General features: G+C 57.7%; 1 protein-coding gene across 12 annotated transcripts in view; it reads left to right on the top strand.

Moving 5' to 3' along the window:
- Positions 1 to 20,742, top strand: part of Arhgef10 (Rho guanine nucleotide exchange factor 10) — a 98,218-nt gene that overhangs the window by 41,746 nt on the left and 35,730 nt on the right. For 9 of the 12 annotated variants that reach the window (XR_009227013.1, XM_058580182.1, XM_058580173.1 and 6 more), the window contains 10 exons: positions 534 to 697; positions 2,469 to 2,585; positions 4,760 to 4,874; positions 6,782 to 6,888; positions 11,352 to 11,429; positions 11,677 to 11,856; positions 13,385 to 13,501; positions 14,729 to 14,821; positions 16,096 to 16,266; positions 17,601 to 17,746. Coding sequence is in view for 11 of the 12 variants with exons in the window: in XM_058580182.1 (XP_058436165.1) it covers positions 534 to 697; positions 2,469 to 2,585; positions 4,760 to 4,874; positions 6,782 to 6,888; positions 11,352 to 11,429; positions 11,677 to 11,856; positions 13,385 to 13,501; positions 14,729 to 14,821; positions 16,096 to 16,266; positions 17,601 to 17,746 (1,288 nt within the window). In the remaining variant the exon portion in view is untranslated. The remainder of the gene's footprint in view (positions 1 to 533; positions 698 to 2,468; positions 2,586 to 4,759; positions 4,875 to 6,781; positions 6,889 to 11,351; positions 11,430 to 11,676; positions 11,857 to 13,384; positions 13,502 to 14,728; positions 14,822 to 16,095; positions 16,267 to 17,600; positions 17,747 to 20,742) is intronic. The other 3 variants (XM_058580199.1, XM_058580194.1, XM_058580203.1) reach the window with 3 other exon arrangements.

The following is a 20,742-nucleotide window of genomic DNA, read 5'->3' as shown; positions in this document are numbered from 1 at the left end:
GAAAGGCATTTAAATACACTAGCAGATTATAAGTTTTATCACCATTTTTAGCATAAAAGCAAGCTGTACAGTTGTTTGAAGCAGGTGCACTGTGTCGGTGCTTCAGTATTTCATCTGCGTAGAGGAAGTCAGCAGCTGTTTGTCACCCCTCCTCCTAGCCACCCAGCCAGCATCTGCCGTCTCTCTGCCCACCTGCCATCTGCCCGTCATCGAGCTGTCTGTCATCTTTCTGTGCTGTCTGCACTTCCCTGTGACTTTGCTTCATGGAAAGTTTGCTGTTGCTCACAAGTTACTTGGTGTCATTGTGGGGGGGCTCCCACAGAGCAACATCCCTGGGAAGCAGATGGGGTTGGGGACCTATGAGAACCACCGAGGAGCTGCCCAGTGGAGGAGCCACCAAGTGGCGCCTTTCCAAGAAGCGTGTCAGGCACTGGGATGTGTCCCACCCCTGGGCTAGATGGCGAGGTAAAGTCACGGCCAGGCTGGTGTGCTGCCTCTCCATTTTAATGTTGTCTTGGTGTTTGTGCACTCAGATGAAATGATTTATGACGACGTGGAGAACGGAGATGAAGGTGGAAACAGTTCTCTGGAGTATGGGTGGAGTTCGAGTGAATTTGAAAGCTACGAAGAGCAGAGTGACTCAGAATGCAGGAATGGAGTCCCCAGGCCCTTCCTGCGCAGCAGCCACAAGAAGCAGGTAGGTGTGGGTCTAGGCTTGGGTGGCTGTCCCCCCCTCGGCACATGCACGGGCTGTGAGATGTGGATTTTACTCACAGGGCACTTATGGGACTGTTTTTAAGACCTCGACATTCAGTTTGGGAGAACACGAGGTATCTTTGCGTGGGGTGAATGATCATAGGTAATTGGGACGTTACACCTTCATAGGCTCCATCGCTGAAAGGACCCCAGGCAGGCTCACTGTCCAGGCGTGGTGTGGGTCCTGGTGGTGCCCTGTGGCTCCTGCTTGCTGTGTGTGCCAGGCCCGCAGCCGGTGGCCTGACGGGTGCCGCTCTGCTTCCGGCGGAAGGACTCAGGACATGTGGAGGGATGAGTCCGGAGTCCCAGGCGGCCTGAGATGACCTTTTCCTAAGGAGAACTTTAAATGTTTTTGTGGAAATCCTACAGGTGGGGTCCAGGGAGGAACGTGGAACCCTCCAGGAGTGAACTCCAGAGCTGGTGGGGCTGTGCGTGGCTGCAGCCTCCTCCCCGAGGCTCCTCTGCAGTGAGCCTTTACCATTGGTGGGGGCCCAGTTTTTGTTGGTGGGGGTCTTCTGGCCAGTTGTGGGAGGGTCTCTGGGTACCAGCGTGTCCAGTCCCACATACCAGGGTGTGGTCACCAGGCAGGCCACATGCGGCCCTTCTCTGAGGCTGGACACCTTTGTACTGTGACTAGTGGCCGTGGCCAGTGACCCCACAACCAGAGGCCGCGTTCCGGATGCAGTTCCCGTCTCTGTGGCTGGCAGGTTGCAGGGTTGCTTGGAGCCGTTGTGCTCTCTGAACTCAGTGGTGAGCGTGGTCAGCTCAGCTGCTCAGGTTTGTCACCAGGCTCCTTCTGGACACTGGGGCAACACGGGGCTGGGTCAGACCTTCCTGATGGCAGCTGAGGTTTCAAGAGCAGTTCTCGGGTGTAGCATTCAAGGGTGGCCTGGAGCACACGGGGGAAACATTTGGTTCTGTCCTGTGGCTTACGTGGCAGCTGGGCCTGTTGGGCAGCGCACGACTGCTCTGCCCTCCCAGGGGACTGTGTTCCCACTCGAGCCCCCAGCACACCAGCAAGGATGTCGGAGAGGGTGCAGTGACTGGGCAGCCCTTCCCTGCTTGGAGGAGCACGCAGGGCCGCACGGGCCTGGCCTGTGGATGTGGAGCCCTGCGAGGCAGCCAAACTGGGTTTCCTGCCAGGAGCACCAGGTGGGGTGTGCACAGGAAGGTCAGGTTTCCAGCCTAAGAGTTTATATTTTAAAACTGCCAGAGTAAAGCGATGAGTTGTGGGGAGTCAGGGGACATCTCAGTTTAAACACGGTAACAGTTTCTCTGGTGGACATGAGAAGCGCCCCCAGAGGAGCAGAGGGCTTGGGGGTGTGCATTTGAGATGCTGGTCAGTGCAAAAGAGCCCAGCCCAGCCGCTCAGTGAGAGGCCGGAGCAGCGTGGAGGCAGTCCTACAGGCAGCGTTCCCATGTGGGTACTGATGCAGAGGCGTGGTGCTGCCCAGGCCACGGCTGTCCTCCCAGGTGCTCCTGAGTGACGTCGGGTGCTGATGGGTGTGTGGTGCACTTGCCACCTTGGTGGCCAGGGCAGTGTCCTCTGGTGGAGTCTCCGGCCGACAGGCCTTCACCTCTCCATCAGCAGGGCTGCCGTGGGTCCCGCCCGGCCACAACTCCTGGGCCCAGGAGAGGGGCCAGTGTCCTTTGCCCTGAGGCGCCCTGTGCAGGCAGGGCCTGTTTTGAAGCTGTGTCTCTTTATGCCACAGCTTTCCCATGACCTCACCCGTTTAAAGGCGCACTGTGAGGAGAAGGTGAGAGGCTTGGTGGCGAGCACGGTGGGCACCGTGGAGGGGCGGCAGCTGCAGCGCAGGCGCCAGCGCAAGGTAGTGTGGCTCTTCCCAACCATGGCCAGAGATGCTGCCCGCAGACCGCCGCACCCGGCCTCTGTACCACCGGGCTGGAGCAGGGTTCGGGTGCACCCGGCACCTCTGGCTGTCCATGCTGGCCTTTGTGTGCCTTCTACACTCCTTGCCTCGCAAGCAACAGGAGCCGCAGAAGGTCTGCGAGGGTGGTGTTGAGCCTGTGTGCAGGGCAGCGGGTCAGAGGCACAGATGTCCCCAAGGGCAAGACAGGCCCTTGCTGTGTGGTTTGGAAAATTTAGGAGTTTCCCATAAATACGACATTGAAGATGATGTGTCGTGGGTTTATTTTTTAAATAAAAATTAATACAAGTAGTCAAAGATTCTCAGTTTTAATTTCTGCTGCTGTCACTTTCTGTTAATAAAACCCAGATAAACTCATGCCCCTGGGAGTCTCCTTTAGCTTGGAAAGGCTGGGGTGTAGTTCAGTGGTAGGGCACATGCTTAGCACCCACGAGGCCCCAGCACCACAAAAAATACTCGTAACGACAGTTTTTAAGGGAGTAAAGAATCGCTCCCAGGCCAAGACGTTTCAGAACTGCTGGGTGTGGACATTGCAAAGGTCAGTTCTTTGGATGTGTTTTAAAAGAGCACTGTCAAGTAATTCCCCTCAACCGCATCTTGACCCTGCGCTGTGCGTGACGTGTCATACCCTGAATAGCCCTAGCTGCAAGAGGCCCTTGTGGTTGACTCCACAGGACCGAGCAGAGCCAGGGTGGCAGGTCTAGGGTGGTGGGTTGCCCCCAGGGCCTCCCAGGGACCCCAGGCCCTGTGGAAGGGGTGCGGTGCAGTGCCGCCCACTTAGCCGAGCTTGGATCAGAAGACATGTGAAGCAAGACCCGGTGGGCACCTGTCATTCAGGAAGAAGAGAATCCTGCCGGGCCAGGAGGCCTGGGCAGGGACGTGGCCAGGGGTGAGCCCCAGGCCAAGCTGTTTTGCCACCCCGCATGGGGCTGTCCTGTGCGGCAGCTGTCCTCTGCTTCCCACATGGTCAGGCCGGGCACCAGGTGCAGGGAGCCGCCCAGCTCTGGGCTGAGGAAGGACCAGGACCTAGAGGGACTGCAGTGCAGGGGTGTGAGGCCCCCAGGGTGAGGGCAGAGGCCTGGCGAGAAGCCACCAAGCCACGTAGGCTGGCCAGCCGTGGCTGTCCACTGTTGTGCAGGCGTGCAGCGGGTGACAGTGGCTTCCGAGTTTCGGTAGTTGGAGAGAATGGCCCAGTTCAGGGTGGAAGCTGGAGTTGGGGTGCCTGTGGGGGCGTCTCACAGACTGGGGTGAACATGTTGAATGGCAGCCAGAGGTGCCCATAGGAAGGAGCCCAGGGCCTTGGGGAGAAACCTTCAGGGCGGCCAGCTCATCGCAATGCCCTGCCACATGAAGGGGGCAGAGGTGGGGCCGTGGGCTGCATGGGGCCAGTGGGGCAGGGTGCTGTCTGGTCTCCTGTAGGGTCGCTTGGGTGTACTCGGAAAGAGGACGTTGAGCAGGCACTGGCCAGTCCCTCAAGTGTCAGGTCTTGAGGGTGGAAGTTAGTCCCAGCACGAGCCCAGAGCTCCTGAGTGCTGGTGGCAGTTGCCTTAGGGGATGTCGAGCGTCTACTTGTCCCTCACTTCTTCCCCACGTGTCTACCACCGCCTGACCGCCTTGCCTCGGGGCTCCATGCTCTGGTGGGGTCTGGTGACCATTAGAGAGGCACCGCTAAGCAGCTGACCAGGCCTGCTCATGGGCATCTCAGGAAGGGTCCTGCGGAGAACGCAGGAGGTTGGAGCCGCGAGAGTGCAGTGGGCCGTCCCACCGCGTGGTGCTGGGTGTGCCTTGGCCAGCTTGGCCTCTGTGGCTTCAGTGCCAGGGGCTCTGCCGAGCTCTGTCTGAGAGAGAGTGGTAGAGCGAGGTCTGGCGTTCAGAGGCCGCGGCAGGGCGGGCGCTGTCCCAAGTCCCTGTTTACCTTTCATTTTTACAGATAAATGAGAGTAAAAGCCACAGAGCCATACACACACTGACAACGACCAGGGAAGTGCTCCCGTATAGAAAACCCAGACTCGGGCACCGCCTCAAGGCCAGCCTACTTGACAGTACTCTTTTAAAACACCCAGCCCAGCGGCCCAAGTCCTGGGCGCCGCCTCACCCACTCCCTCTCCCTGCAGATGCAGAAGCTCATGAAGGCGGCCAGGGAGGGCACCAAGGACGGGCTGGAGAAGACGAGAGCCGCGGTGAAGAGGGGCCGCTCCTTCATCAGGACCAAGTCCCTCATATCTCAAGGTCAGGACCCCGAACTTGTGCCACGTGACCCAGGTTCCTCGGCCTCCGTGGTCCTGGAGCTGCCCCTTCTTGCTGGAGAAGGTTTGGGTCAGCCCAGCTACCCCAACCTGCCCCCTCAAGTGGAGGGGTCCCTCACTGCTAGGCTGAGAGTCCCCAGGTCACCAGAGGGGCACACACAGTAAGCAGAGAACAGTACAGGAGGGCTCTGGGCAGCCGACTCCGTGCTCTCCCCCCCATCTCATGCCCTCTCCTACACAGGATAGCGCCAGGGACCCCGGTGAGTTTCCTGAGCCTGCACAGTGGTTGCGTGTGGACAGGCTCCTGGCGGTTGTCCTGTGGGGACAGTCCCAAGCCAAGGAGGCAGCCGTTTCGGCGGGATTCTGGGACTTCTTCACTGGGTCAGATTTCACGTTTTCCTAGGTCTTGCCTTGGGGCCCTGGACACAAGTACTGCGTGCTGGCAGTGAGCTGCAGGCCGGGTCACTGACGTCCGAGGGAGTCCTCCCTGCACGGACACCAGGTTGGGCTGTGGGAGGGCCGTCGAGCGCCGTGGCTCTGACGGGTCTGGAACACCTGTTTCCTGGATGGCTGTATCCACACACCGGGCGCTGGTGTGCGTGGCACTCCCCACGCACCTGCTCAGCAAGCACTCGACAGCAGGTGTCTCTGCAGGGAACAGCTGAGGAGCCCTGTGTGGAATTGGAGTTAGCCAGACAGAGGGCCGTCAGGACCCCTGTGGCCTCACTAGTGAAGGAGATAGACTCGAGCATTCTAAGGAAATGTGCTGCAAATTCTGCTCTCCAGGAGAGCGCCAGCAGCATCCCGGCACCAGGCGAGGGCGCTGCCATGGAGATGGCCTCTGCCTGGTCTCCAGCAGCACCTGCAGGGTCCTCAGGTGGAGCAGCTGGGACCTGCACACATTCTGTGGGTCTCTGCCTCCCAGAGACTGCCGCCCGCAGGAGAACCTCTGTCCGTCTGGGTCCTAGATGACGGAGTGGGTCAGAAATGTCCAGCCTGGCCCCACCCAGGCCCCAGCAGGATCCACGTCCCGAGTACCCCGAGGGACGGGTGCAGGCCATGGGAGGAGCTGTGGTGCACCTCTGGCTTAGCAGGTGGTCTTGGGGGTCTGCCGGGGAGCTGCAGCACTCAACAGACAGGTGCCTGAGCCCTCTGGCTCCATTCCCTGAGCAGCTCACGAAACTAGTGCGAACTTAGTTCTGGGTTTATACAGAATCACTTCAAAAGTGCTTAGAGAGGCCGTGTGCCCAGCCCCCACCCCAGCCCTGCAGCCTCCCAGGGAGGAGTCTGGGCAGGGGTCTGTGGGAAGCCCCGCAGCTAGTCTCTGTGCAGCCAGGGTTTGGGGTCTCGGAGTTGGAGAGCTCAGGCTGCTCTCACTTAGAGATTCCTGCGCTCTGTCTTCTAGCCATCTGGTGGAGACTGGCATTTAAAAATTATTGTAGTTTCAGTTTGAACTTCTTGGTTTTGGGGAAACTGTCCTTTTCTAGACTTTCGTCTGAGAAGAAGACAGAGTCAGGAACACTGGAAGTCCCACCTGAGTGTCCACTGACCTAAATGCTTTGTTCCGAGCTGTCTCGGCACCTGCTTGCTTCCTGGTCTCAGACCACGAGGGTAGGCTGAGAAACCAGAACAGTTGTCGTCACGCTACCTTCCCAGCCATCCAAGTGACACCTCTGCCTTGTGAAGCTCAGTTTCAAATATTGACGCTGTAGTTTCCTCATGGGTATTTTGTTTGGGTTGTTAAAATTTCAAGTCAACAATAGCTGGGAGGAAAGTAGACGTAGAGATGGAAATGTCTGTGTGAGAGGTTCATGCGACAGCTGACTTTTCTGTGCTGCGTCTAAGTGCATGATCTGAATGTGAGATTCATGATCTTCACCTTTTCTCAAGATCACAGGTCTGGTCTTGATGAGGAGCAGAGTTTGTTCATTGATGTGGACTGCAAGCACCCAGAGGCCGTCCTGACACCGATGCCCGAGGGTTTATCACAGCAGCAGGTGGGTCGGGCTGGCAAGGCCCAGGTGCCCTGGGCCAGGGGGAAGACACTCGAGTGTTCACGCGCTGCTTGGTCGGTGCCTGCTGTCCTGGCACCCTGCCCTCCGTCCTCTCAGTCACCACTGCCTGCCTTTGGTCCCAGCTGCACCCAGGAGGGCCCTCCCGGGGGACCCAGGTCTTACCGCAGTCTCCGTCAGGTCACTTTGTCCTGACGTATTCTGAATGCCATCTCTTGTGGAATTTTGAGGAATGTGTAGTGATTGCAGTCTTTGTAGCAACAATTCTTACAAGTTTGTGTTGTTGCGGTACTTTTACAAAGAGCCAGTGTGTGATGTGGTAAAGTCAGTGTATGTTCTCAGGAGCCACAATTAAGATGAAAACAGTTTTCAGGAGCTAATGGAATAATCCTCATGTCTTAAAATTGATCATAGATGGCAAAGGGAGAAAAAATTAGTGGTTTCTATCTGGTCATATTTGGGTGAAGGGAAAAGAAAACTTAAAAAGCAAGAATAATGCCACAGAGTTTGAGGGGACTTACAGGCAGGGCATGAAGTTTTGGACGGGGTTTGAGTTCTTTTCCAAGTTCTTTTGAGTTCTTTTCTGTGCTACGTCGTAGCATGGTGCAGACCATGGACAGATGGAGAGATGAATGGACAGATAGATGGTTGATGGGTGGGTGATGGATACAAGAACCAGGGATGACGGCTGGATAGGTGAAGGACAGATGGACAGATGGATGGATGACAGACGGAAAGTTAGGGTCAGGGGTGAGTGAGAGATGGGCCAGTGTATAGACGGAGAGAGTGACAGGACAACATGGACAGGTGATGTGTCGGTGACAGGCAAGGAAGGCAACATAAAGATGCTAAGTTAAAAAGGATACCTAGGAGCTGTCAATTTTCTGCCCAAAAGGCAGGTTGACGTTTCCCTAGTACTGAGGGGGAGGCCCGGGGAGCAGAAAGGAACGGGGTGGCCGGGGGAGTGGAGAGGGATGGGGAGGCCTGGGGAGGCCAGGGGGGGGGGCGGAGAGGGACAGGGGAGGCCGGGGGGAGCAGAGAGGGGCTGGGGAGCCTGGGGGAGCGGAGAGGAACAGTGGAGAAGGTCAAGGATGGGGTTGGTATGAGGGAGTGGTGAGCCTTTCTCAGAAACGCTCTTGGGCAGGAAAGTGAAACTTTTTCCTTAAGATGAGCATCCAGGGCTCGGGGTGTGGCTCAAGCAGTAGCGCCTGGGTTGGATCCTCAGCACCGCATACCAACAAAGATGTTGTGTCCGCCAAAAACTAACTAAATAAATAAATATTTAAAAAAAAAAAAAAGATGACCGTCCAGGGGCTGGGGTTGTGGCTCAGCGATAGAGCACTCGCCTTGCACATGCGAGACCCTGGGTTCCATCCTCAGCACCACATAGAAATATATGAATGAAATAAAGGTATTGTGTCCAACTACAACTAAAAAATAATTATTTTTTAAAAAAAAGATGGCCATCCAGATGCTAAGCAAGGACCTCATGCTGCCTTTGAGCCCATTCTCTGCTCTGTGTGAAATGGCAGTGCTAACAGCTAATGAGGTCTTCCTGGCCATGCAGGAAGAACTAGGGAGATTGGAAGGCGAGACGGAAATTCAACCCAAAGGGGAAGAAAGGGAGAGGCAGAGAGAAAGAGAGCACAGGAAGAGAGAGAGAGAAAGAAGAGGACAGAGGAGAGAGCTTGTGCCTACACAAGCTTTGGCTTAAGAAGGGTGGCATAGGGGATGTGGCTGGTGCTGATTGGCAGGTGACTCAGTGAGCAGACACTGGGTCCTCTGGGGATTGGTCAAGGAAACCTGAATTTGGTGCTCTTGGCTTGGCGCCCTTTGGAGAGGAGGGGCAAGGGTAAAGGATTCCATGATGTTCTCAGAAGGGGACTCTCCCACACACCCAACAGAGATAATGCAGAGGAAGGGCTTCGGGTGCTCCCTCACAGCACGGCAGCTCTAAAGGCCAGAGCTGGGTCTGGCTGCTGCCGCCCTCCAGCACTTAGGATGCGGTGTTTTCCATTCAGCTTGCTTCTTACAGTCAGGTTCCCGTGGTTCGATTTTGCTATTGTTAGCTGCATTCTCCGTGGGAGTTTTGTCTTTAAAGGTTAAACTGGAGGTGGTGCTTTTGAATTCCCCTTCTTTTCGCCTTTGAAAAATGGGAATAAGGTAACAGGACTAGCTGGGAAGGCTGTGTGCTGAGCATACTTTACGCGCCCTGCTTCCGGGGATGGAGGAAGCCCTTGTTCATTTCCTGAAAAAGAACGCTGGTTTCTGAGGACACCACGTCCTGCCTGTCACCCTCCTGGACCCATGCATGTTGTGCCCAGCAGGGTATCTGTGGACTGGTCCAGAACCTCCCTGGTCTGGCTCCTCCACCAGACCTGTGTCCTTCAAGTCAGTTGCCCTCCTTGGTGGTCCACTTCCCCTTGTTTGTTCCTTCTGTTTTGCACATTCTCTTCCTCGACCGTGATCTTGACCTTGGATTGGTCATTGTTGGGAAGACACTGGACCCTCTCCTGTCCCCCCACCCAATCTGGGCATGTTACTTGATATGTCAATTCTAGCTGCCCACGAAGGTGGACGTTACCTGCAGCGGCATGGAATCTGGGAGATTGCTTTTGGTTTTGCATTTTAATATCTCATACCAGTTCAGCACCTTGCCCTCACGTGTTTCTAGCATCTCAGGATGCACATGCACACGCATGCAGGGGGCCTGACCCTTGAGATGGTGTGTGGGGTCTGAGTTTTGGAAGGAAGAATGGGGGAGATTTGAAGATGTGAGGATCATTTTAGAATGAAGAGTCTGCTCAGCCCGTGCCTGTGAGCCAGCCAAGGTCAAGGTCATGCTGTGGCTACTAGGTTGCTCAGTCCTGTTTGTCTCCAACCCCAGCCACACCTGTATTTTAAGAAACATATACGTTTCCGTAGGTGTTCTGGAAGGATTTGTTTTTGTTATTTTTATGAATTAAATCTGTAGTCTGTTTTGTAAAGAGAATGATGATTCCATGAATCTTGGTTATTCTGCAGTCTTAACAGCAGGCGTTTCCTCTGTGGAAAATGCTCTTTGTCCACCAGGTGGCACTGCAGCACCCTCAGCCACTATCACTCAGTAGGACCTTGGCTAGTGTGTGAGGTGTAGCATGTATCCGCCTGTGGTGTGTATCTACATGTGTGGCGTGATGTCTGCATGAGTGTGCACGTGTGAGGTGTGTACACACATGTGAGGTGTGGCATGTATACACGTTTGACGTGTGGTATGACATGTATGCACATGTGTGCATGTGTGAAGTGTGTACACACGTAAGGTGTGACTGTACATGTGTGGCATGTGCGTGTGTGAGGTGTAGCGTGTGCACATATGTGGGATGGCATGCAAACTGTGAAGTGTGATGTATGTATGCATGTAGGGTGCAACATGTGCATTGTGAGGTGTGGCATGTGTGTATGTGTGCATGCACACGCAGGCCCTGGTGCAGCTCTGCTGTGACACCCTGCCTGGTTTTCCACACATTGGCTGACTCCTGCTGCAGTGCTCAGGTGACATGCCGGTGTTGGGTGTTGGCGTCAGCCTCTTGCAGGCACCTCAAGCCCCAGGTTTGCACTCCCTGGGCTTCAGTGCCGAGAGGCAGTGCAGGGAGATGTGTGAGCCTTGGGAAGGCAAGCACCCTCTGTGACCGGAGTGACTCCTCCCCTGCACACCTGGCCTCACAGGGGGACCTTTGCATGGTCACAGGGTCTTTGCAGAGAGAAAACCACAGAACCAGTTCCTCCACATTCAACAAGCTCTCTGTGTTCCCATGACTTTGGAATAACGATTTCAATGAGTGTTGCTAATAGCATTCTTTGATCAAAACTGCAACTGGTTTTTTATAATTAATTAAACATGAAATATCATCTAACGGTGTTGAGCACATGAAGTACAATTGTTAATTCAGCTTACTATTGTTACGTTAGTGACTTTATTTGTTTTTAGAACTATGGTTTTATTTTTCCTGCTGTAGTTATGTTTCTAATTTGAGATTTAAAAGGTCATACAATTATATTAATAGAGGAAGTGTTTTATACCTGTAATGCTACTGAACAAAACATTTAAAATATTTAAGAGGATTTTGGAGGTTTTCTGTACCTACTATTTAAAAAACAAAACTTAGGAACCAGGCACGATAGCACACACCTATAACCCCAGCGGCTCAGGAAGCTGAGGCAGGAGGATCTCGAGTTCAAAGCCAGCCTCAGCAGTAGTGAAGCCTCCAAGCAACTCAGTGAGACCTGCCTCTAAATAAAATACAAAATAGGGCTGGGGATGTGGCTCAGTGGTCAAGTGCCCCTGAGTTCAGTCCCTGGTACCAAAAAAAAACTTACTTGCAGCAACAAACCTCAACTTAGTATTAAAGTTTATTTGTATGTATTTGAAGCAATTTTCTCCCATTCTGTTTCCAAATTTCTAATAGGTTGTGAGAAGATATATTCTGGGTTCCATTGTTGAAAGTGAAAAGAACTATGTTGACGCTCTTAAGAGGATTCTGGAGGTACCGCTTGTTTTTTATCATCCTTGTTTACTTAGGTACTTTTAATCACACATGTTTTACATGCGCCTGTAAGTTTTATATATGTATGAACACATAGTACTCAAGTTTGAAAACTCTGGAAGTGTTGTCTATGTTTTGGCGTCCGGTGTCCTGCCGTTTGTCTTGAAGTCAGGGTCACTGGCTGAGCTATTCTCAGGTGTTCTTTCCCTCCCTCGACCCGTCTGCGCTGCACTGGCTGTGGCTTCAGCAATACGAGAAGCCACTGTCGGAGACGGAACCGCGGCTCCTGAGTGACAGGAAGCGGAAGGTGGTGTTCTACCGAGTCAGGGAGATCCTGCAGTGCCACTCCATGTTCCAGATCGCACTGGCCAGCCGCGTGTCTGAGTGGGATGCCGTGGAGACCATTGGTGACGTCTTTGTGGCCTCGGTAATCCAGCCTCTACCCAAAGCCCCCGGGCTTGTGCGTGTCCCCTTCCCCTTGCGGGCTGTTTGGCCACAGATGCATGGCATCGTCATGTAGGAGCAGGGCTGCGCCCCCAGAGCACTGGAGAGCCACAGGACCCGGTTCGGAGGTGGCAGTGCCCTGACCCAGTCATGCAAGGGAACAACCAGGGGCCTTCCAGGGAGGCCGGGGGAGCCAGAGAGGGTCAGGCAAAGGGTGTGCCTGGACCTGCTTGAGGTCGTGCCGTGTCGGTCTTGGACGCACCAGCATCGCTGGCTCTGCTGGTGAGTTGCGGAAGGAGGACCCATTTGTTGGTGGCATTGCAGAGGGTCAGGAAGCGCCCTCTCGCTGGACCCTCCTGCCTCCGTCTCACTTTCTGGGGAGGTAGAACTCGTGTGGTAGGAAGACACGTGATGTTGTCCTCAATGTGTGTAGGTCCAGGTCTGGGCCCCGCAGCACAGCCAGGAAAGTCATGGTGCAACAGCTTCATGCCGTTTCCTGGCAGGAGAAGCAGCTGCCAGAAACCCCTGCACTGAGTTCCTGCCTGGGCAGCCTTGGGCCATTTTATCCCGGCCCTGGGGGGTCTTCCCTGTCACGTGCCGGCTGGATTCCTGCCTCTCCCTGGAAGCTGTGGAGAGAACAAAGGGGTTTCTGTAATCCTTTAAGAAAATGATGGTACCAGTGGGTGTAAGCTTGGAGTTTTCAAGTGCTTATTAAATGAATGCTATTCTCATGGCGAAAGGCAGGTTTTCTTGGTAGGATGTTTTGAAGATAATGTGGAAACCAAGTTCTTACCAAAAGATCCGCGCGATGTCCTTCACAGATCCTATGGCAGACAGAAGAATACTGGATGCTTACTTTACGTTTTCTGCCTGGGTTCTGTATTTATTTCAGATTTACCCTGGAAACCTGTTTTAAGGTGGGGGCCTTTTGTAAGCTGCCATTTAGGTGGAAGCCTGCCTCTCTCAGTAGCAGTCACCCTGGTCCCTACCGGGGTTGGGGTGCTGACTTTCTGAGGACACACAGATCCTCAGGGAAGAACATGGAATGATTTTCAAGTCTCTGGAATTGATGCCAGGGGCAACTGTACCTGCTTCTTGAAACCTGTGTGTCTTTAGGAAAATGAACACACAGGGTAGGGGACCCGAGCCGGAGAAGCGTTGTTGTCCTGCCCTGTGTTCCTGGGGAAGGTGGACGCCTGTGTCTCAGAGAGCTGGGACCACCACCTAGTGATCCTTGCTCTCTAGTGCAGGTTGAGTCCAGCAAGGGCAGCTAGGCAGGAAGCAGAGAGGGCCGTCTGTGGGCGGGAGGGATGTCACAGTTGAAACCCACATCAACACAGTTTAGAATAAGGTCACTGAGAGGCCTTGGGTGGGGGAGGTGAGGCCAGCCAGCCTCAGGGAGCTCCACAGTGGGCAGAGGGAAGGCCGCAGGACCCTGGCACGCCTGGAGGGCCACTGTGGGCTGGCGGGCAGTGCTTGGACGCCATGTGTCGCCCTCCCCCTTGCCGCAGTTCTCCAAGTCCATGGTGCTGGATGCCTACAGCGAGTATGTGAACAACTTCAGCACAGCCGTGGCCATGCTGAAGAAGACCTGTGCCGCGAAGCCTGCTTTTCTGGAATTCCTGAAGGTGAGCACGTGGCCCCGGGGTTTGGGTGCCCTTGGAAGGCGAGTTCACGTGGAAGCACTCACGGTGGCCTTTGCAGACCCCGCCCCGCAGGCCTGGAGTTGTAACAGAAGTGGCTGTACCCACAGAACCTTAGGTGTGGTTTTGGGCCTCAAAGGTAGCTTTTGAAAGTAACTCTTGTCCATCCTTGAAAGCATACGGGTGGACAGACAATGAAGGTCAGCTCCCACAGCTGCCTTGGCCACCTTCCTGGGGTGACGGAAGCCTAGGCAAGATTCTGGGTTGGAGATGCCCCTCTGAGTCAGGGTGGCAAGCAGAGCCCTGGGAAGGCAGACCCCACGTGGTGGGGTGGGGGTCCTGTGCCTTCTGGCGCCTGCTGGAGCAAGCGCAGGGCCCTGCTGACTCTGGATTTGCATGGTGGACAGTGGCTCCCCAGCAGGCACTGGAGTGAGGTCAGCTAGCCACGCAGGAGGCTACGGCCAGGGTGTGTGCACAGCACTGTCCTCTAAGCCGAGTGTCCCCGCCTGTCTTATCGCCAGAGTGGACCCTGCGGCTGCTGGCCTGTCGCAGTTGCCCAGGTGGCGGGCTGCAGTGCCGAGTCCTGAGGCTGTCCGTGTCTTTCTCTTGGGGGAAAGAAGCGTGACGAGTAGCCATCTCACTTCCTCTGAGGACGTTGTTGCAGCCTCTGAGGTGTCGGCTGTGGTGTGGAGGCCACGCAGCACCACTGATGGGTGTGCTGGCTGTCCTGCATCTTGGGGTGGCACAGCTAACAGTGCTCTAGGGCAGTGTGTGGCTGCCCATGCTGGGAGAGCTGACGACACCAGGTGCAGCCCCAAGTCAGGACTGCCCACAGCCTCAGCTGGTCAGTGGTCCAACCCAGTTGATGTCTCCTGCGAGGCACAGAGAAGTGGGCCAAGGTGACCCTTGGGCACCAGGACCTTTCTCTGCTCCAAGCAGCAGAAGAGGCGGCCGTCCTCTCCTGGTGCCAGACTGGCCAGGACTGAACCCAGGGCATCTAAGATGGTAAACATGGCCCTTCTGGGAAAGCAGTGGCCCCAGGCTCTCCCCAGAAGAGGGCATGCAGCGTTTCCCACAGATTGATGGATGTTTTCCTCCTGGAGTAAGGGCCGCCTGCAGGTCTGGATACCTGTCAGGGCACCCCGTCTGTGTGATGGGCTCACAGCCCAGCAGGTGACTGGCCTCGGTGAGTGAGCCGTGCTCTCCCCACAGCAGAGCCAGGAGAGCAGTCCAGACAGGGTCACACTCTACAGCCTGATGATGAAGCCCATCCAGAGGTTCCCGCAGTTCATCCTCCTGCTCCAGGTAAGGAGAACCGGCCTCCGTCCTGTGGCTCCGGCCAGCCCACTCTCACATCGTGCACTGAGGCAGCCTCTGTGTGCCATTTGGTAGCAGGTTGGGCAGGGCAGGTGGGATCCCTGCAAGAGATTTGCTGTGCTCTGCAGGCAGTCGCAGGGCCTTGGCACCTGCCAGCAGATGGGCCTCACCTGGAGGGTGGCTAAGTGTCTCCTGATGGTGCTCTCAGGCACTTTTCATGGGGAATGGCAGGACACAGTCACCTGTAGCCCCAAGGGTGACAGCCCCCTCACCGCCCTGTGTTCACGGGAGCCGCGCCTCTGTGTCCTGCGGGAACCTCCGTCACGTCCTCAGTGTGGCTGTGGTGCAGGAGGTTCAGACCCCGCCGTCTGCTCCGACTGCCTTCCTCTCTGGGCTCAGTCGTGCCTTTGGTCACAGGGGAGATGCGGGTGCTTCCTTTCCCTCGAACACTTGGCCCCCGCAGGGTTATTGTGGGTCTCATTGAGTCTGTGCCAGGAGGTGGGAGGCCACAGAGCGGGGAGAGCTGGGGAGCCCTCAGAATGGATGCTGTTAGATCACCATTTTCTGTGGACACAGTACGTGGCGCCCCAGAACAATGACAATAGTGACATTGAAATCACTGACCACAGACAGATGTGACCGCAGTGCGAACTTGAGATATTGTGGGAGTGACCAGGGTGGGGCACGGGTGGGAGCAGGCGGTGCTGTTGGGGGAGAGGCACAGCAGGCCTGCCAGGTCTGCCTGTGCGTGCCCAGAGCAGGTTTGGGAGGCGCTGGGCACTTGGCCCTGCTGGGCACCGCACGGCACCGCTGCACACCCAGCACTGCTGGGAAACCCAGGGGAAAGGGTTGTCGAGGACGCATCTGTGCATGGGTGTGTGTGCCAGGCTCTAGATGAGAAAGGCACCAACCGCTTGGTCACATTCTAGAGACCGTTTCTCAGACAACCTTTTTATATTTTACTTAGAGACAGGGCCTTGCTGAGTTGCTTAGGGCCTTGCTAAGTTGCAGATGCTGGCCTCAAACTTGCGATCCTCCTGCCTCAGTCTCCCACGCCCCTGGGATGCCGGCAGAGCGCTCTGTTTCGCACTCGTCACACCATTTGCTGTTGTGAAAGGAGCTGCCCAGAGGCTCCCTCTGCTTGCAGCCCTCTCCCAGCCGAGGCCACACGGTCGCCCCGCATCCCGCTGAGTGGTGCCTTCGAGCACAGCAGCTGGAAGCATGTGTGTGCTGACCGCCTGCCTTTTACCTCTTGCTCCCAGGACATGCTGAAGAACACGCCCAAAGGACACCCTGACAGGCTGCCCCTGCAGATGGCGCTGACAGAGCTCGAAACCTTAGCAGAGAAGTTGAACGAAAGAAAGAGGGACGCGGACCAGCGCTGTGAGGTCAGACAGATAGCCAAAGCCGTGAACGAAAGGCACCTGGACCAGGTAGAGACGTTCGCTCCTCCCGCACTGCGCCTGCTCCGCACCACGGGCCTCACCTCAGCCCCCCACCACTGGCCGGGGGTCCGTCCCTGGGCTCAGGTCTCTGGGTGGGACGGAGGTGAGGCCCCACGCAGACCTTGGTGCTCTGTCCGTCTCCGAGTCTTCTTGGGAAAGGGTTCCTAGACTCGGGAGCTCCCCCGCTGGGCCCGCGCCCGGGAAGGCCAGAGCAGCTCTCTGGCTTCACTGAGTTCTGTTCTGGACAGCGATGCCTTCGTGCCCCCTGCGGGTCCGAGCTGGCTGTGGTGAGGACCCGTGCAGATGCAGGTTCATGTCTGCCAAGCAGGTTTCCTGCAGCAGTGTGCCTCCCCCGATTTTGTTAAGCCGCCCTGGCCCCCGGCCCCGGGAGGTGTGTGGTGGGAGCTGTGTGATCACACGTCGTGGTCAGGGTTGCTAGGATGCCCACTTTGCCTCAGTGGGAGGGGCTTCCTGCTTGGTGAGGACAGTCAGTGGTCCCACCCTGAGAACTTCGCAGGGATGCAGTCTGAGCGGCAGTTTCCTCAGTTCTCCGAGCGCCTCACGTTGGGATACTCATAAGGAAGGAGAGAAGGCGCCAGCCGTGTTCTTGACGTGGTCAGCTGACGTCACACTTCCCTGCAGCTCTCACACGTGTGAACACATGTGGGCAGAGTGAGCCAGGCACATGGGCGCTGCACCGTGGAGTGGCCCGTCAGTGAGACCTGCCTGGCTCTTCCTGGGCTCTCAGGAGAGGCCAGCTGGGGGGCGGGCATCTGCGCCGCCGGTGTATAGCCAGGCAGTGGCCTAGGTTCAGGCTCAAGAGGGCGGTAGACCCCCTGGGCCGAGGACCCTGAGCCCCTGTCGACTAACTATTGGAAGTGGACTTCTCTGGGGCCTGTCACTCATCGGCTGGCCCAGGGGACTAGAACATGGCATCCTGTGAGAGCTCAGAGGCTCACCAGCGTGCTCCCTGGCGCTCAGGAGAGAGTCGGCGAAGAGCTCCTGCAGGTTGTTGGTGCTGCAAGCAAGGGGTGTAGGCTCCGGAGTGGAGGGTGAGGGGCGCAGCAGGTTCAGGGGGTCGTGTCCGGTGACAGGTAAAGGGAGGTTGCGTCCTTGGCCCACCATAGAGGGCAGCTGCGAAGCTGATGTCTGTGAGAGGCGCACCTCGAGCCCCGCACCCCACACCTGGGTGAGCAGGAGGACGTGGGCTCCTCAACAGTCTGTGGAACTGATGCTGCAGCCCCCTCTTTGGAAGACCTTTCCTCATCCTCTTTCATTTTCTGGGTGGACTCAGTGGTAACTGGTGTCATTTCAACATACAGCTCCTCAGCAGTGGAAGTCGGTACCTCATCCGGTCCGACGACGTGATCGAGACGGTTTACAACGACAGGGGTGAAGTCGTCAAGACCAAGGAGCGCCGGCTGTTCATGCTCAACGATGTGCTGATGTGTGCCACGGCCAGCCCCCGGTAAGAGCAGGCCTGCTGCTGGCCACCACGCTGGGCCGCGCCTGCCTGACACCAGGTGCCCTGCTCTGCCTCCCTGGGGTCACTGCCCGCCCAGGCTGAGCTGTGAGGGAGGGGGCCCTGCTGGCCGAGGGTGACACCCTGGGAACCGATCCTCAGACGGTGCTGGGGAGCAGGCCCTGGACCCAGGCCCTCGGAGCCGCCGCTGTGCTCGGAGCTCTCTGTTGTTCCTCAGATGATTCTTTTCTCTGCTGCTTCTCTGTGAATACACTTTGGCCGACTCCTTCAATTTGGGCACATCAGGCTTAGTGTAAGAAATGGAGGGGTGCTTTGGTAGTTCTCCGCTTTATTTTTATTTATTTCTTTATTTTGGACCAGGGATTGAACTCGGGGGCGCTTAACTACGGAGCCACGTCCTCAGCCCTTTTTATATTTCGCTAAATTGCTTAGGGCCTCGCTAAATTGCTGAGGCTCACTTTGACCTCGCGATCCTCCTGCCTCAGCCTCCTGGGTCGCTGGGGTTACAGGTGTGCACCACTGGGCCTGGCAGGCTCTTCCACTTAAGCAATGTGGCCTGTCGTAGAAGTTGAGGAAATCCAAGAAGATGCACACAGGCAGAGCAGGAGGCCCTGGTTTGAGAGTAACTAGACCTCCCTGGGGCTTTCCAGAACAAGACCTGGCAGAGTGGAGCCAGCTTCTTCGGCTTGCCAGAGCTGGTCGTTAGACTTGCAGCATTTGGGAGGCCAGTGCTGTACCTCTAGCCCGACAGGCCCCACTGGGGCACTGGCACCATGGAAGTCGGGTAGCACAACGTGCAGGACCCCTCCTCCCAGAGCCTCGTGAGACACTCCCCAGCACTCCCACAGATGCCCCTCTCTGCTGCATGACCAGAAGAGCAGGGACCCCTGGTGGACACAAGGACCTCACAGGTCAGGGAGGCCCTCAGTACACCAACCCAGTGACCTTCTAAGGACTTTGAAAAGCACCCTCTCTAAGAAGCTGCAGACTCCTTGTCAGCATAGGGGGATGAGGGCATGGACGGACGCCTGGCAGGGTCTGTGGGAGCAAGGTCAGGAGGCCCGTGAGCTGGCTGGAAAAGTGGCTGGTGCCTATGTGTCCAGGAACTGCCATCCTTGATGCTGCTCCCCGGGTCCCCACCATCACCCTTGCTCCTGCTCCCCGGGTCCCCACCATCACCCTTGCTCCTGCTCCCCGGGTCCCCACCATCACCCTGACTCCTGCTCCCCGGGGTCCTCACCATCACCCTGGCTCCTGCTCCCCGGGTCCCCACCATCACCCTGGCTCCTGCTCCCGGGTCCTCACCAACATCTTTACTCCTGCTCCCCGGGTCCCCACCATCACCCTGGCTCCTGCTCCCCGGGTCCCCACCATCACCCTGGCTCCTGCTCCCCGGGTCCCCACCATCACCCTGACTCCTGCTCCCCGGGGTCCCCACCATCACCCTGGCTCCTGCTCCCCGGGTCCCCACCATCACCCTGGCTCCTGCTCCCCGGGTCCCCACCATCACCCTTGCTCCTGCTCCCCGGGTCCCCACCATCACCCTTGCTCCTGCTCCCCGGGTCCCCACCATCACCCTGACTCCTGCTCCCCGGGTCCCCACCATCACCCTGGCTCCTGCTCCCCGGGTCCCCACCATCACCCTGACTCCTGCTCCCCGGGTCCCCACCATCACCCTTGCTCCTGCTCCCCGGGTCCCCACCATCACCCTGACTCCTGCTCCCCGGGTCCCCACCATCACCCTGACTCCTGCTCCCCGGGTCCCCACCATCACCCTGGCTCCTGCTCCCGGGTCCCCACCATCACCCTGGCTCCTGCTCCCCGGGTCCCCACCATCACCCTGGCTCCTGCTCCCGGGTCCCCACCATCACCCTGGCTCCTGCTCCCCGGGTCCCCACCATCACCCTGGCTCCTGCTCCCCGGGTCCCCACCATCACCCTGGCTCCTGCTCCCCGGGTCCCCACCATCACCCTGGCTCCTGCTCCCCGGGTCCCCACCATCACCCTGGCTCCTGCTCCCCGGGGTCCCCACCATCACCCTGACTCCTGCTCCCGGGTCCCCACCATCACCCTGGCTCCTGCTCCCCGGGTCCCCACCATCACCCTGGCTCCTGCTCCCCGGGTCCCCACCATCACCCTGGCTCCTGCTCCCGGGTCCCCACCATCACCCTGGCTCCTGCTCCCCGGGTCCCCACCATCACCCTGGCTCCTGCTCCCCGGGTCCCCACCATCACCCTGACTCCTGCTCCCCGGGTCCCCACCATCACCCTGACTCCTGCTCCCCGGGTCCCCACCATCACCCTGACTCCTGCTCCCGGGTCCCCACCATCACCCTGGCTCCTGCTCCCCGGGTCCCCACCATCACCCTGGCTCCTGCTCCCCGGGTCCCCACCATCACCCTGGCTCCTGCTCCCCGGGTCCCCACCATCACCCTGGCTCCTGCTCCCCGGGTCCCCACCATCACCCTGGCTCCTGCTCCCCGGGTCCCCACCATCACCCTGGCTCCTGCTCCCCGGGTCCCCACCATCACCCTGGCTCCTGCTCCCCGGGTCCCCACCATCACCCTGGCTCCTGCTCCCCGGGTCCCCACCATCACCCTGGCTCCTGCTCCCCGGGTCCCCACCATCACCCTGGCTCCTGCTCCCCGGGTCCCCACCATCACCCTGGCTCCTGCTCCCCGGGTCCCCACCATCACCCTGGCTCCTGCTCCCCGGGTCCCCACCATCACCCTGGCTCCTGCTCCCCGGGTCCCCACCATCACCCTGGCTCCTGCTCCCCGGGGTCCTCACCAACATCCTTACTCCTGCTCCCCGGGTCCCCACCATCACCCTGACTCCTGCTCCCTGGGTCCCCACCATCACCCTGGCTCCTGCTCCCCGGGTCCCCACCATCACCCTGACTCCTGCTCCCGGGTCCCCACCATCACCCTGACTCCTGCTCCCCGGGGTCCTCACCAACATCCTTACTCCTGCTCCCCGGGTC

This window comes from Marmota monax, unplaced genomic scaffold, assembly GCF_021218885.2.
Source record: "Marmota monax isolate L192 unplaced genomic scaffold, Marmota_monax_Labrador192_F-V1.1 WCK01_AAM20220418_F8-fsc00195, whole genome shotgun sequence".
NCBI lineage: Eukaryota > Metazoa > Chordata > Mammalia > Rodentia > Sciuridae > Marmota > Marmota monax.
This window is presented reverse-complemented; position numbering and strand designations above follow the sequence as displayed.